This window comes from Rhizopus microsporus (genome assembly GCF_002708625.1).
Source record: "Rhizopus microsporus ATCC 52813 unplaced genomic scaffold scaffold_3, whole genome shotgun sequence".
In the NCBI taxonomy this organism is placed as follows: Eukaryota; Fungi; Mucoromycota; class Mucoromycetes; order Mucorales; family Rhizopodaceae; genus Rhizopus; species Rhizopus microsporus.
In genome coordinates, this window is record NW_019671918.1 from 1,059,473 (window position 1) to 1,074,796 (window position 15,324).

The 15,324-nt window shown below is 39.5% G+C and overlaps 4 protein-coding genes across 4 annotated transcripts; 2 read left to right on the forward strand and 2 right to left on the reverse strand.

Annotated features, from left to right (window-relative positions):
* Positions 1-2,187: 2,187 nt before the first annotated feature.
* On the forward strand, positions 2,188-3,848 carry RHIMIDRAFT_272719 (uncharacterized protein). Its single transcript, XM_023612338.1, has 3 exons — positions 2,188-2,350; positions 2,405-2,656; positions 2,705-3,848. Exons 2-3 carry the CDS (start codon positions 2,407-2,409, stop codon positions 3,556-3,558), a joined length of 1,104 nt encoding a protein of 367 aa, XP_023469220.1. The 5' UTR covers positions 2,188-2,350; positions 2,405-2,406; the 3' UTR covers positions 3,559-3,848.
* Positions 3,849-4,143: 295 nt separating this feature from the next.
* On the forward strand, positions 4,144-7,631 carry RHIMIDRAFT_272721 (uncharacterized protein). The gene is made up of 3 exons (XM_023612339.1): positions 4,144-4,311; positions 4,373-4,897; positions 4,955-7,631. The coding sequence occupies exons 1-3, from the start codon at positions 4,188-4,190 to the stop codon at positions 7,591-7,593; spliced, it is 3,288 nt and encodes a 1,095-aa protein (XP_023469221.1). The 5' UTR covers positions 4,144-4,187; the 3' UTR covers positions 7,594-7,631.
* Positions 7,632-7,687: 56 nt separating this feature from the next.
* On the reverse strand, positions 7,688-9,891 carry RHIMIDRAFT_234861 (putative proline--tRNA ligase C19C7.06; the record flags this gene model as incomplete). Its single annotated transcript, XM_023608242.1, has 2 exons — positions 7,688-9,252; positions 9,315-9,891. 2 exons carry the CDS (start codon positions 9,889-9,891, stop codon positions 7,688-7,690), a joined length of 2,142 nt encoding a protein of 713 aa, XP_023469222.1.
* A 34-nt stretch (positions 9,892-9,925) lies between these two features.
* RHIMIDRAFT_89756 (uncharacterized protein) lies at positions 9,926-11,778 on the reverse strand. Its single transcript, XM_023615842.1, has 6 exons — positions 11,417-11,778; positions 11,250-11,349; positions 11,118-11,200; positions 10,598-11,069; positions 10,140-10,557; positions 9,926-10,088 (listed from the first exon to the last, which is right to left on the reverse strand). Exons 1-6 carry the CDS (start codon positions 11,681-11,683, stop codon positions 10,013-10,015), a joined length of 1,416 nt encoding a protein of 471 aa, XP_023469223.1. The 5' UTR covers positions 11,684-11,778; the 3' UTR covers positions 9,926-10,012.
* Between the last annotated feature and the right edge of the window lie 3,546 nt (positions 11,779-15,324).

Sequence of the window (15,324 nt, forward strand, 5' to 3'; positions counted from 1 at the left end):
AAAAAAAAAAGTTATACGCAATATTGCGGTAAAGATTGTATGAGAGGCCATAAAAATATGCACTTGCACTTTCTTAAATGCGGTTTAAAATTTGTCTTTGCGGTGACTTTGGATGATTACACGCTTCATTTAGCATAATCAGCAGCCAACACATTTTTCGTTTTTCTTTTGAAAGCCAACATACTTTGCTATCTCAATACGGCCTTTTCTGATAGTGTACATGGCACCATTGAAAGAAAAACTAGTAGTGGAAGCTTGACAATACTAATTGGTGAAGATAGTCTTATGGCGCAGCTTGGATAGGTCAATATTGGTAAAACAGTATTTTAAAATCTGTGGCAAAAAAGTGTCTTATTGGACTGAAAGAGAGATCACCTTCATTCAGTTGATAAAAAACAGATATAGACTATACTAGTAGTTTGGACTTAAAGGTAAAGCTGCGTTTCATATAAATCTAAAGAGAGGGGTTTTTCCATAGTCTATCAGTACGGTCACTGGTTATTATTTTATGTTGTAATCATTTCATAATGGATCATATTTCCCCCAGTCGTTCATATAAGCTCTTGGCTGACCTGTTAAATCAAGTCGGCTTTTTTGAGGTGCTTACAGACGGCTGTGTTTTGAAACTGTGCGCACTTTCCAGCTGTTCATAAAGGAGAAATCGCGTTTATCACAACTTGAATTAGCACAGCTAGAGGGGGGGGGGGTTCAAGTGATTGATCAGATAGTTGAGGTGTATTAAAGCAAATCTAGCTCTAGGCCCTTGTTCTTTATCTAGCGTCTTACACAAACCTTCTTGCTATTCTTTCATTCCTGCATATAAAATCTACCGATGTATCTTTTATAGATATCTACCCCCAACCAAGGGGGAAGTTGACTGATTTCATTATACTTTTATGCTCTTTTACATTTTATCTAAAGCCCCGACGTTTCTGCCTTTATCCTTTTCAGCTCATACTATGTCATAATCATTCAAGTGCTTGTAAGTACGTTTTCTATAAAGAGGTACTGCGCATCTTGAAGCATCCATCGTCATAAACACACTTGTACTCAGTTTTTTTGGGGGTAACTCATGCTTTCCTGAAATGGTCGAAAAGCACATTAATCAACAAGGCATTATCAAATGGGAAAGGCAAAGTTTCAGTCAGCCAAAAATGAACAAATGTTTTAGGAAATCTCTGTAGTGACTGGGATTCAAATCAAAATGTGGGCTTAAACTCGCCATAAAAAGGATAAAATGGTTCAGGGTGATAATCATAACAGCATGACGCATTTCAGTCATATGTGTGAAAAAAGGAGAAAGGGGGGGGGAGGAAGGGAGGAGGAGAATGAAAACAAGTGTAGCACATCACCTTACCATTGCATGTGTGTGTATACATAATCTCAGAAATTGAAAAAGAATGTGGTAACTGAGCTTCATTATAAACACAAGGGTAAGCTATGGATTGAATTGATGTCATTCCTCATAAATAGTTGCTGCATATAGTAAAGAGTGTACATTAGGTCATATCTCGTCTTACACATAAAAAAGGCACAACGTAATAAAGAAAAAAAGAAGGGACAAAAGAAAGGGCCTGCTTTTTTTTTAATAGTGACACGACTGATAGCGGAAACAAAACCATTGTATTTTGGGATCACTTGAGCCACACATTTGTAGCAATAGAGTTCAGCCATCTAATTAGCCTAAAGGGGAGAAAAAGAGAAAAGAAGGAAGGAGAGAAAGATGGTTGATCCATCACGTTGAATGCACACACACACACACATAAAGAATATATAAATGTCTTTCATGCCATTTCTTGGTTGAAATATAAAAAAATTCATTGTAAAAGCCCACAATAATAAAAAAAACCTGAGTGATTACTATTTTTGGATATAGTCATTTTGCCACATAAAAATAGGGAGTTGAAGGGGAAGGGGAACTAGAGAGAGGTAAAAAGAGCAGGGAACTTTGTAAATGAATAGAGTGATGACAGCCCAAAAAAAAGGGAAGAGAAAGATACATAAATGGATATAGAGAATGGGAGTTTGATTGGTAATTTAAAAAGAGTAAAAAAGAGTATGGCAGCACTTCCCTTTTTAAGGATTTCTCTTTAAAACTATTTTACTTGGTTACTATATATGCCCCTTTATCACATTAAAGCCTATTTTTTTATTTTTTATTTTTTTTTTACTTCTCCCCCCTTCTCCTTCTTTCTTTCTTTCTTTCTTTCACGTCTCTTTTTTTTTCTTCTTCTCTCCTCTCTTTCTTTCCTCCTCTTTTTTTCTTTTTTAATTCAAGAGAAAAAGTATTATTATTAAAAAAGTGTTGTAAACTTTTATATATATTTCATATCAACAAGATATCATTTGGGTAAACATGAATGCATTATTGTTCTAAATGCAAACTAGGCTCACATCGTAATAGTAATGTCACTTTTATCTATCCAACAATTACAATTCAATGGAGAAAACAAGATTTCATACACAGAACCAGAAATGTATGCACTCAGTAACATGTTGAATCGTGATCATCATGTAACGGCAACAACAAATAATAACAATTATTATCATCAACAACAACAGCATCATCATCATCGACTGCCTTCTGTAACTGCTATGAAACGACCTCCATTCATGAATCATTATAATCGACTAGCCTATGTAGATGCCCTCGTAGGTAAAGTGAAGCATCGTAACATCTTGATAAGAAACTGATGATGAATAGATGCAAATGCAATGGCTATCGAATCAATTTGGAATATGAAGTTGACAGCCAATAATATCAATGTTGTGCCACTTCGAACTTTTATTCAAGAAGTACTCAAGAGATCAAGGACGACATATTCAACATTACAAACAGCTCTATTTTACTTATTTCGTATTCGACCCTCCGTCGTTAGTCATTTATCTCGAATGCATCATCGACAACCATATTGGGAAGATGCGTATGTAAGCTGTGGTAGACGCATGTTTTTGGCGAGCCTTGTCGTTGCATCTAAATTTGTACAAGATAAAACCTATCGAAACTCGGCATGGGCTAAAATAGCTGGATTACCTGTTAGCGAGATTAACGCCGCCGAAAGGATATTTTTAAACATGATTGATTATCGACTTTACATCTCTCAGCCTACTTTTGAGCAATGGTATCAACTATTGCATATTCATATCGAAGCCAAGACTCAAAACCAGCCCACTCATTTACATGATTTGAACTTGAATTTCAACCCTCCTGATTTGATTCATTCACCTACCAGTCCTTCGACTCCACCTTCATTTTCTCCTGATACTCCAACCGGTTGGACCCTATTACTTTCACCAAATACTTTTTTACCTCCCAAAGATACATCAAAACAACGATATAGAAAAGAAGAAGATCATTGTTATTATCCTCATCCGTTACGACCTCAACCATTACCTTTACTCTCAATGTCTCTACCAAGTTCAATTCATTCTTCTCCTATGCAAACACCTTCTCCGATTAGAACAAGTCAAAAAAGAAAATATACTGATGATGAAGATCATTTCTCTATTGGATATCATGTCAGTCATGTTAGACAATCATCTAAAAAATCAAGATAAATACCCCCCCTCCCCTTTCTTTTGAACATTCATAATCCTTTCATTCGTTGCTCTCTCTCTCTCTCTCTCCTTATCTTTATATGAACAAACACACACACACACTTTCATATTTATATATATACTATATTTATATATATAACTATATGCCTTATTTTGTTAGAGGAGTAAATATTTTTATATATATTCTTACACATATCACTATTACACTTTATTATTATTCACATCTATAAATATCTTGATTTTTTATGTATTTTTATGTGTTGTATTCAGATAAAATAAATCATTTGCTGATACACCCTTCTATTTAAATGGGAGTCCTCCCTTTTTTATTTTCAGATAGATTTACTCCATGTTTTTTCTTGGCAGCATTAATGTTTCTGTTTCACAGTGTTTTTATATAACAAATACACATATGAATAAATGCCCTTAACAGTAAATATATTATATATATATGTATATATTCCTTTTTATAAGGCAAAACTACCTTGTTCATTTGAAATGTTTGTAAATTTCAGGAGTGCTTGCTATTGGTTTATTTTATTTTATTTTTTTTGGTTGTAAATGGGATATTTCTCTTTCTCTTACCTTCTTTATTCTTTCTCTGTCTCCCTTTTTTTTAATGCTCTTTAATGAAAGATTCAAAACCAATGCGTCAACCTTCAAGTAGACGTATTATTTGGGTTGCATTTGCTAAATTATGCACATTTCCATTTCCTGATGCTTTCTTAAAACTTTTAGGTTTATCCACACAAGGTATATATATACACCCATATATATGTAATACTATAAGTATATATCTACTCATTACATATAGTGAGACGTCAAGCCTGGAGAGAAAAAGTTGCGATATTCACCTTGTATATTTTAATATCTGGACTATTTTGTTTTTGGTTGGAATTCATCACCACCTTGTTTTGTGATCCACCCAAGACTTATGACTTTAGAGACGTCTATACACCCACTTCTCACTACTCCACCATCAACGGACAAGTGATCGATTGGAGAAAGTATGGAAATAGCAGTGAAATGACGAAGCAAGCCAATATATACCCTCAACTTGACCTATCACCCATGTTTCCTGCATTCATGCTACTCCAACGACCGACTGGACAAAGGAGCTACAACCACAGAATCCTCGATGACTGTATCAATGGGTTCAATCGTTCAGAACAAGCAGATAAATGGCTCAACTATAAGTTAACCCATGATCCTGGTTATCGATTTGAAAATGGACAATTGCTATCTTGTCCCCTTCCGACACATCGTAATAAGACAGGAGCACCCTGCTTTTACACTGTAACAGATCAATATCAATTGGCTACGTATCCAAAAAAAGGAGGCAAGTGTATATTATTATATACTCATGTGTATATTAATCTTTTTTTTTGTCTTATAGCTGTTAGTTATGACAAGTTTTACATTGAAAACAATTGTACGACAGTACCCCGTGAAGGCGTGGCGTCTGGCAGAGCTTATGTTATTTTGGATAACAAAGTACTGGATGTGACAGATTATCTACAAGGAGCAACCAACGTTGTGAAAGTAGCACGAGATATATACTCTCGTGCCATTGCCGTTGACCGTATGTTTCTACCACTCGACTTGACCGTGATGCTATTTATCAATCTTGGCAAAGACATCACCAACTCATTCAACGACCAGATTCCGAGCCCAGCCCTCTATAAAGAATGTCTCAACACCCTCTTTTATCATGGCGTCGTCGACGGTAACACAGAAACCGGATGTGCACACATCAATGTCGCTCTCTGGATCACCATGGGCTGTTTCCTGCTCTACTTTTTGCTCAAGATGAACCTTGCCAATCTCACACGACTCAAGTTTGTCCAACGGTTTCTCTTTCAATCAAGGAGTAGCCATCTCGTCATGTCTTTCATGCCATACACTCTCTTATTTGTCCCCTTCTACTCAGAGTCGGCCGAAACAATCCGCCAGACCGTCGACTCACTCGCACGCACCAGCTACCCAGATTCACGAAAACTTCTCTTTTTTGTATGTGATGGTATCGTCAAGAGCAAATCAGCTGCCAAGGACAACTATCTCTGCCTGTTGGACGCCCTCGGGTACAGTTCAGCCAAGGACCCCGAGCTGAGGGCATATGTCTCGCTCGGCCAAGGATCCCGCAAGGTGAATTTTTGCAAAGTCTATGCAGGCTTTTACGAATCGGGTCGTAATCGTGTGCCGTTCCTGATGGCTGTCAAAGTAGGTTCACAACGAGAAGAGTATGACCAGAAACGAGCACCAGGAAATCGAGGCAAGCGAGACTCGATGCTGATCGTCCTCAGCTTTTTGGAACGGTGTCTCAATTTAGCTCATAACCGGATCAGTCCTCTCGAATTTGAGCTCTTTAATCAGTGTTATAACTTGCTCGGCATCGATCCACGTATGCTCAAGTACATGCTCGTGACCGATGCGGACACGCAGGTCCAAGACGACGTCGTTCATCGTCTCGTGTCCAGACTGGAAGCTGATCCCAAGATGTTGGCTGTGAGCGGGCATGTGCGGCCGGCGAATCCTGAAGAGAACCTGATCACGATGCTTCAGATCTTTCCAATCTACATGACCTATTATTCTGGACTGGCTTATGAAGCCTGTTTAGGCGGACTGACGACATTGAGCGGTGGCTTTGTGATGTACCGACTGTGGACGCCAGATGAAACGAGGCAACCCAAGTGGCCCAAGGTGAGCGATGAGATTGTGGTGAGCAGTAGCAGTACGGTGTGGAAAAAGAATCCATCAGTTCCAGTCAGTGGAAGCAGTAGCAGTAGTAGCAGCAGTGAAGAAGATGTCCAACAGGCGCGTCGTCGCCGTCGTCATCGTCGCCGCCATCATAAAAAATCTGAAAAGCCTGCTGAAGTGGATCAACGTGTTGCCTTGGTGCAATCCATTAGCCTACCGTCTCAGCCTCTGGATGTTCAACCTGTCTGTATTCACCCAACCGTTCTCCGTGGCTTTGCCGCACCTCGTCCTGACACACTACATATGGAAAACATACTCCTGCTCGGTGAGGAACAGTACTTTAGCATTGTTCTGCTTCGATCGCATCCGAATCACTGTTTTGGCTTTGAGCCTGAAGCGATCGCATATGCCACTCTTCCAACGCATTTCCTTGCCCTACAGGGTCTCCAGATCCGTAACCTACGAGCGACCTTACACACCCAGGTCGAGTTCCAGCACACAGCAAAGCATCTGGGCATCATGTACTGGATCATGTCACTCACCAAGCTGCTCGACATGATCTTTTCTATGCCCATCATCGTCTACCTCTACAACGTCTTCATCCGGTACTTTCTCGACCAGGACCTGGCCTATGCCATCATCGCTGGTTCGTTTGCCGGGCTGATCGTGTTACACATCTTTTATTTTATGCTGCGTCGACAGTTCAAGTACATCCTCTGGTTCATCCTCTACTGCGCTATCGGTGTACCCCTCTTCCACGTCTACTTCCCGCTGCTGGCAGTGTGGTGTTCTGATTACTCTCACCGATGGTACGATGTCTGGCCAACCCAACAGGACGGGTATCACGGACGACTGCATGGCATCATTGACACGGACGAGCCAGAAGACAACCAGACGACCGTCAGCCGGATGCGACTGAGCGATTTTGAGATTCTCGAGGCAGAAAAGACAGCACAGCGAGAAAAGGAGCAGGCGGATATGCTCGATGCCAAGTTCCATGGCTTTCAAGGCTACGTCGGTCGATCCGAGGGCATTACCTTGCCCCCGCTGGCACAGATTCGACGACACCAGCGGTATGGATCGGCAGGCTCGGTGCAGAGCAACCCGTTTGTGTCGTCGTTGGATAGTCCGCTTGACGATGAAGCCAGTCTTCTTTCTAGGACAACCACATCCTCACAATCATCCATTCATAGACAGCATGAAATAGATAGAGAGTCATGTCATTATTCACTGTCCAATTCGGTCATCAGCTTAGAATCTTATCCTATAGATGAAGAATCGGCTGAAGGAAGAAGTGCACCTGTACACTCAAAAATTGCATCTCATTATTATTCATAAAACCAATTATTTCAATAAACATATACATATATATGCTCTATCTCTTTTTTTTTATTATTATGATTATGATTATTTTTTTTTTTTTTACAGATAATTAGTAACTTCTACCAAAGAGCATAAAGTGTTGAGCATCATGGTCACAAGCAACACACTTTGTCACGCCAGGAACAATAGGATCTTCAGTAGGCTGTTCAAATGGCTTACAGAGAGACTTGGCACCCATAGAAGGAGCACGTTCATCTTCCTCCTCGCCTTCAGAGGCAACACGAGCGGAACGGTCCTTGATGTCATCTTCACATTCGGTACGATTACACCAGGGAACGAGGAGCAGCTTCTTTTGGTTCAAGGTAGGAACAAAGTCTTCCCACTTGCTGACACGCACAATAGACTCATCCATCTTTTGCTTGGCTCTCTTAAACATGTCTTGTTGAATTGTTTCGAGCGAATCCTTGACTCCTTGTTCGAGGTTATCCAAGGAGATGGAGAACTTGTCGCCGGTATCACGACGGGCACAGAACACCTGGTTCTTTTGCAGATCCTTGGGGCCGATTTCGATACGGAGGGGGATACCACGGATTTCCCAATGGTTGAACTTGAAGCCGGGGGTATAATTTTCTCTGAGATCAGCCTTGCTCTTGATGCCGGCCTTCTTGAGACGAGCGGCGACGTCGGCACAGGCGTCGTAGATTCTGTCGATTTCTTCCTTGGAGGACTTGACGCTGAGGCCACAGGGAACAACAACGGTTTGGATAAGGGCAACACGAGGAGGCAAGACAAGACCCTTGTCGTCACCGTGGGTCATGACCATGACACCGATCGTACGAGTAGAGAGACCCCATGAGTTTTGCCAGACGTGGATCTTGGGTACTTCCTCACCAGGAGGAGCGTTAGGGTCCTCGACGGTGATGTTGAACATCTTACTAAAGTTTTGGCCCAGGCAGTGAGACGTACCGCCCTGGATGGCGCGGCCGGTGGTGGGGATAAAACCTTCGACGGTTGTCGTGTAGTAACCACCTGCGAAACGTTCCTTGTCGGACTTGACGCCCTTGACAACGGGGAGGGCTAAGAGGTCAGTGTAGACTTGAGCATAGAGATCGAGGATCTCCTTGACTTCCTTATCGGCACTTTCAAGGGTCAAGTGGGCTGTGTGTCCTTCCTGCCAGAGGAACTCACGTGTACGGAGGAAAGGTTGAGGATGCTTGAATTCCCAACGAACGACAGAACACCATTGGTTGATACGTAAGGGCAAATCACGGTGAGATCGAATCCATTTGGCAAAATAGGGGTACATGACCGTCTCTGACGTGGGACGGATCGCGATAGGTTCTTCCAGATCGCTGTTACCAGCCTTGGTCACCCAGGCAACTTCAGGTGCAAATCCTTCGATATGGTCCTTTTCGCGCTGAAGGACTCGGTTGGAGACAAACATGGGGAAATACGTGTCCTCAACACCCATCTCGGTAATGGCCGCATCGAAAAAGTTGGTGATCTCCTTCCAAATGTTGTAGGCTAAGGGACGAAGAATGTAACAACCAGAGACATCATAGTATTCCAACATTTCACTCTTGGTCAATACTTGTTGGTACCATTTGGGGAAATCTTCATCTTTCTTACATCCAATACCCATCGCATTCACCTCTTCATTGTTGTTGACAATGGCTGTATAAAGAGAAAAAAATATTTAGTGTACTGCCCCCCTTACATAAAACAATCAAAATTACCTTCTTTCTTTGCAGGGGCAGCTTTGGCAGGCTTAGGAGCGGGCTTGGCCTCGGCCAGGGCCTTAAAGTCCACCTCGACATGTTCCTTTCCGAGGGATGCTAAATATGTCTTTAATTGTTGAGCTGAAATGAAGATGGTCTTGTCAGATGTTGCAGGATGGAAAGCAAGCAAGTCCGTAGTCTGTAAGGCAGCGGCGTCAACGACGATATGGACATTGTTCAATTCGGCTACGTTAGACAAGGCAAAGGGAGAGACGGAACCCTTTTGGGTCTTGAAGGTGTCCTTGAGTAAGTCCTCACTGGCAAAACGCAAATCCTTTAATGAAAGTTTCTTGCCAAGTGCTGTCGCGTTTGTCTCGGTTGAGTCAAGGGCAATCACAAAAACGGGAGTGACGGGTGCTGTCTTGGCTGTCTTGGGCTTAAAAATCAAGGTCTTTGTTGTCTGGTATTGAGGAGTCTGCAAGTTGGATAACTTTTCAGCCCATGTCTTGGTGTCAAGAACAGGGTCATGAGAGATAGGGTCGACGTTGATGGAAAGTTTGGAAAGTATTTCCAAAACTGCGTCACTGGAAGCCATGAATAAAGTAAAGTAAAAAAAAGAGAGAGAAAAGTTCTGTGTACGGTGTGATGATCAATTTTTTTTTTATTTTCGAAAATTTTTTTGGTGGCGGAGTAAGGCCCAGTGTGTGAGAAAACTGTCAGTGCCTGTTCGCTGCGGTCTTCCACTGTTTTGATTTGTACCTTGCGTATCTTAGACCGCAGGCATTACACAACCTAGTAAATATAAATGTCATGATGAGTCAGTATTATAATCATTTATCTTACGTCTTGCTTCCATCCGGACCTCTTCTCCATTCAGGGCTATTGCTCGTGCGACATCTAGCACAGACTTTGACAGTATTTGCCGTTTCAGCCTTGTTGTACTTGTTTGGAATTATATCAGATATTCTTGATATGGACGACTGCAATGATTGCTGTTCTACTAATTTCCTTCTCTTGTCGACAGCCTGTTGGGATGGTTTATCATTTTGCTGTATTCGAAACTTTTGAAACAATGAAGTACCAGTAAAGGTTGTTCCTGTTGTCGTTGGCGTGTTTGGACTCGAACCAGTTGAAGGAGAGGCAGTGGTGATAAAAGGCAAAGAAGGAGTTTTGCTGATCTTACGTTGTTGATAGTCTGTTGATGTACTTGAGCTACGACTTGGCCTTAACGAATAATCGAAATGAGAATTTGATTCCGGTTCTTCCTTTTAATTATTTAGTGCCAAATAGAAGATACGAACCTTTTAAAAGTTGAGGTATAAAATTACTGGTATATTGCTGCGTTGTTGTTGTTGCTGTTGCTGTCGTGGGTGAGGCCGGCCTGACTTGAAAAGATTCGAATACGATAAGACCATAGGGAATGACCATTCTCTCAAAGTAACAGAGCTGTTGATTAAACTCCATTTTTTTGCTTGCATAAAAGTGACGAGTACAGGCTATACTTTCCTTACTCAGATGGACCTTTGTATGTGAGTCGATAGGAAAGCTATTGTCTAGAGAAGAACAGCTTTTGAATTCGTAAAGTGACATTGACTTGACGATTGATTCGACATGATGAATAAGCTGTGCTGAATTTTGATCAAAGGGCGGCCAAGTGAACAAGACCTTTCCCGTCGAGTGCTCTTTTATTTGAAACATGCGAAATGGAATGGTTGCTGTTGTATTTGTACAAGGTTCTGTAGTTGATAAATAATGCATCAAGTTTATCGCATCCTTTCGAAATGATGAGTTGTTGCAATTACAAGGGAATGATCATTTTACCTCTGGTAAAAAGGTGACATTCTTTTCCATATTACAGCATAGAGTCATTTCCCAATCTTTTATTAGCTTGTAGTGACCAAAATCTATAGATCTATTAGAACATGTCGATTTGTTCATCCTTATTATTCATACCAATGTTATGAAAGAAAGCCAAGACAGCGTGTTCTGTTGCAGAATAAATAATTAAATCTAAAATATTCCAGACAGTGTCCACAGGATTGGCTTTATCCTCCTTCTTTTTTTTTTTTAAAAAAAAGATCAATTTAGTTGTTCAACCCAAAAAAAGGAGGTTTACTTACGACAATCTGTAAATAACTCTTTAATGATCTAATTCTACATCGGGTTATCGAACCAGATAAGGTTTTTAATTTGATAAAATTAAATAAATCAGCTTTTGCAAGTTCAACTTCATTTGGATGCATAAGATCAAATATGGATAAATTCAATAGTACATCTTGAATCGTCAAGTCGCGAGTGACATGTATTTTTCCAAGACAAGCAGGAATATAAACAAACTTGAAATTATTCAAAGATAATATTGTCCAAGCGCATGCTGTCTTATTCATTACTTTTTTCTTTAGACTGTGAATATTAATAGTAAATCTTTTTTCTAAGATATAACAAGATGTATAGATTATAAATTATAAATTATAAAATAAAGAGAAAGAAAAAGATGAATAAAGAAGAAGAAGAAAAAAGAGAAAAGATGAATATTTATTACTTCACATTTGAAAAAATTTTTCCTTTTTTTACAAGTGCTTCTCTCCAAATTCGAAAAAATTGAGATCGAGTTATTAAATTCCAATTGGTCAGCTTTTTGAAGTGTACTTGATCAGCCCTTTGATCACCTCCCTCGAAACCAAATTAAGACCAAAAAAATACCGTTTGGGTAATAATTTCGCTTTGTGCCTTTAGTTAAAACGGATGGTGATTTTTTTCTCCTAATTATAAAGCTCCATCTTGATTTAAAGTGGGGTGGGATATCATGTGATTCCCCCTCCCCTTAATTTCTAGTTCAATATCAGCAGCTTCATTGATGATTAATGTGATGAATCATGTAACAATATATATATATATATAACAAGTTTTTCTAATTCCTACAAAATCATGTATAAAAAAACAAATAGATCAAAGAGAGTTGCGTGATGATCTGTGCTTAGCTGACAACGAATTTCCCTGTTTAAGTTGCCTAAAAGAGGAGAAAAAGAAAAAGAAAAAATGCTATTCCTGGACTAGCCTTTTAAAATGTCACTCAACTCATCAAATAATGCAGAGATAATTCGAGGACAGATCACGATTGCCTCAATAAGCACATACAATATAAATAAGACTATATACATGATCTTGGGTAGTAGCTTGAAAAGCAGTCAGGCGTGACTGAGAATATAAAGAATTGGATCAAAAAGTTTCTTTGTCATGTCTATCTTCAGCATGTATACTAATATGTATTTCATAATCAAATGGCTATCAAAGTCACGCGTATGAAATACAATAAGGAAATGAAAACAGCGCTGCATTTACCCTGTAAATACTTCATCTTTTGAGATGACTTGAAGAATGAACAATATCACAAAACATATTCATACGACGCGTCATAATCAATTCTTATTGGTCATAAACAATCTTGATTACATATAAATGACGATGCCTTAATAGCCCTGTTCTTAATTAGAAGTTATAAGAGACTATTGACTATATCTCTTTGATTGTTATTACTGTGGCTATATCACAAATAGTCAATCATAATCGTGTTATGAACACAATTAACATTGGAATGATAGGTTTTGAACTTATCTTCATAAAATAGACTTGGATGAATTTAGAAAGGCACTCAGCCAAAGCCAAGTTCTGGCGTTGGTGAAGAAGGAGATATGCACGACTTTCTTGAAAATCATTTTCAAAGCATCGTAATATCTAATCTAACCAAAACGCTTCCAAACTAGACTCTGATACTAATGGCATCCTTATAATTACATTTTCTATTGCGCTCATCAAAAGTCTGAGTCTAGAGAGTTGGATATTTAACGACCTTCTGATTTATCCATTTATGAAAACAGTGGTTGAAGTTAATGCTAAACGCGACGAAGCGTACGATTCCAAATTTGTGCTGTTGGGGGAAACACCCCTCTCTCTAAACTGATGACAAAGCAGCTGGACGATAAAAACGAGTCCAGTCTTTACAATGTCGACGGTATTCTGAAGCTGCTCGGGGATAAAGGAATTGCGGTTTCTCCTTTTGGCAGACTTTACATGCGTACGGCTGCTCTGATAATGACAAGATTAGCTTCGACCATCATAAGGGTCATTTCAGCATCTTTTCAATGATACAGACGACTGCCTGGATCATTTTTACTTTGGTTCCCTTGAGATTTTCTGCAAGATAAAGATCTTCTTTATACAAGTAGCAGGTATATCATTTTATACAGTGCTATGGTGCGTCTATTTACTCATATAAATCAATTTTAACACTCTTTGGACCGAATAAAAAGAAGCCTCTATCTCTAGAGTTTGAAGCATGTCAAGGAAGAATCGGTTTATGAGTTGTGGTTGTAAAATATAAAAAAAGCTCTTTTGATGCTGTTATTGAACTTAGTCTCGCGCTCTCCCCTTGGCACTATGAAAGGAGTGCGTATATCTTGATTGAAGACTACTCCTTTTCTTTTTGTCATTTGCCAATGATCAACTAAGCACTACTTCAATGACTTTGATAATAATCAATGCATTGACAGCTACTAAAGTTATATTATGCACATGTCTGCTCTTTATGCCAAGTTTTTTTGGTTTTTATCAATCTCTCCTGATATGAAATATACGTCATCCTCAATGTAGTCTTGCTCTCATTGATTTAATCCTTTAATCAACCTCACACCTTGTCAACATGATTTAATAATATGCCTTCTTTCGGGGTCATGATCTGAATAAAGAGTTTATACAGAGGTTTGGTTTCTTTTGAATGAGTTCTTTTTCGACCAATAAAACAATCAGGGGCTGTTTAGTAAATGACAAGGAGCGGGACTGAATCTGTTCAATCAGGATTATTATCCATATTAGCTTGTGAAAAGCAAAGATAAATGCAGCTCAATGTCTAAACTGACTGTGGCTAAATATGTCCAATGACAGAATAGGGAGTAGCAACTGTCCCAATAACCAAGATCGGTAATACATCTGCAGCCACAGTCACTGGTGTAACCAAACAAATCGCCAACATTGTGCCTTTGGATATTCGATGATACGAGCACGGCAGCTTTGTACACAAAGTTTTGTCAAAGGGAAAACCACATGGACAGCCAATAACCTTGTACACATGTATGAAGCTTTTGGCAGCTGGCAACAGAGTTTGAATTTGTCACCAGAAAAGGCAGCTAATAAACCATCGTGAGCAACGATCCCTTTTAAGAGCAGATTGGTAAGCAGAGAGAGAGAGTAGAAAAACGCTATGTGGTGCAGAAATGACGTGTATGAATGCTTGTACAGTGTTTACCATTGATGGTTCGACGACCATCGCTGACAGCAAGGATGAATGAAACTTTAGAGCTTTCGCTTTAAATTTTTTTAGACTACAGGCTGTTTTTGAAATAGGCGTTGATTCAACTGCTATGTATTGACAGGATGCGTGATTTGGCTTTAGGAAAGAGTGTGTTACGTGAAAATGAATGATTTCAAGAAATATGAAGAAATGATTACATGTAAGTGTAACCATGAACACTCTTTTCAGCTTCTTTATTAAAAGTTGCTTAAAAGAATTCATCCCGGTATCTCCTCTTTTTATTGGATCTTTTCCAGGACATTGCTGTTCATCAGGTTTCTTTTTTTTTATGCTGTGTTCTGACATCTTTTTACTTTTGCGCATAGCCTTTTCCTCAAAAGGAAAAAAGATCGTATTTGAGATAACCGATTTCAGCCAAAAAAAAAGAGTCGCAAGAAAAGGAGGGCAAGTAGGGGAACTAGGCGGTTAGACCACGTGGCCAAGTTGCGTAGGCTGCATTTACGCACAACAAAATAGTCAGCTATATAGTATTTCCAAAAATTATTGACACCGATGCCAAGAGTAAAATTCGCGTTCGTTAAATTCTATTGTCACGTAAACCATTGGCTGATTTCGCTTGCTGACAAATTGAATGTTGTATATGTAGGAGCCCTGTCGTACAAAATATGAGTATATTAAGCACGAAAGCACCGTTAGCTCTTTTTTCTTTTTTCTTTTTTT

Coding starts and splice junctions, on each gene's coding strand:
- RHIMIDRAFT_272719 (XM_023612338.1), top strand. CDS start 2,407: ATGTCACTTTTATCTATCCAACAATTACAATTCAATGGAGAAAACAAG. Junction 2,657..2,704: donor CTATGTAGATGCCCTCGTAG/GTAAAGTGAAGC, acceptor GATGATGAATAG/ATGCAAATGCAATGGCTATC.
- RHIMIDRAFT_272721 (XM_023612339.1), top strand. CDS start 4,188: ATGAAAGATTCAAAACCAATGCGTCAACCTTCAAGTAGACGTATTATT. Junction 4,312..4,372: donor TTTAGGTTTATCCACACAAG/GTATATATATAC, acceptor CATTACATATAG/TGAGACGTCAAGCCTGGAGA. Junction 4,898..4,954: donor TACGTATCCAAAAAAAGGAG/GCAAGTGTATAT, acceptor TTTGTCTTATAG/CTGTTAGTTATGACAAGTTT.
- RHIMIDRAFT_89756 (XM_023615842.1), bottom strand. CDS start 11,683: ATGAATAAGACAGCATGCGCTTGGACAATATTATCTTTGAATAATTTC. Junction 11,070..11,117: donor ATGTCACCTTTTTACCAGAG/GTAAAATGATCA, acceptor TCATTTCGAAAG/GATGCGATAAACTTGATGCA. Junction 10,089..10,139: donor GGTCCGGATGGAAGCAAGAC/GTAAGATAAATG, acceptor TATATTTACTAG/GTTGTGTAATGCCTGCGGTC.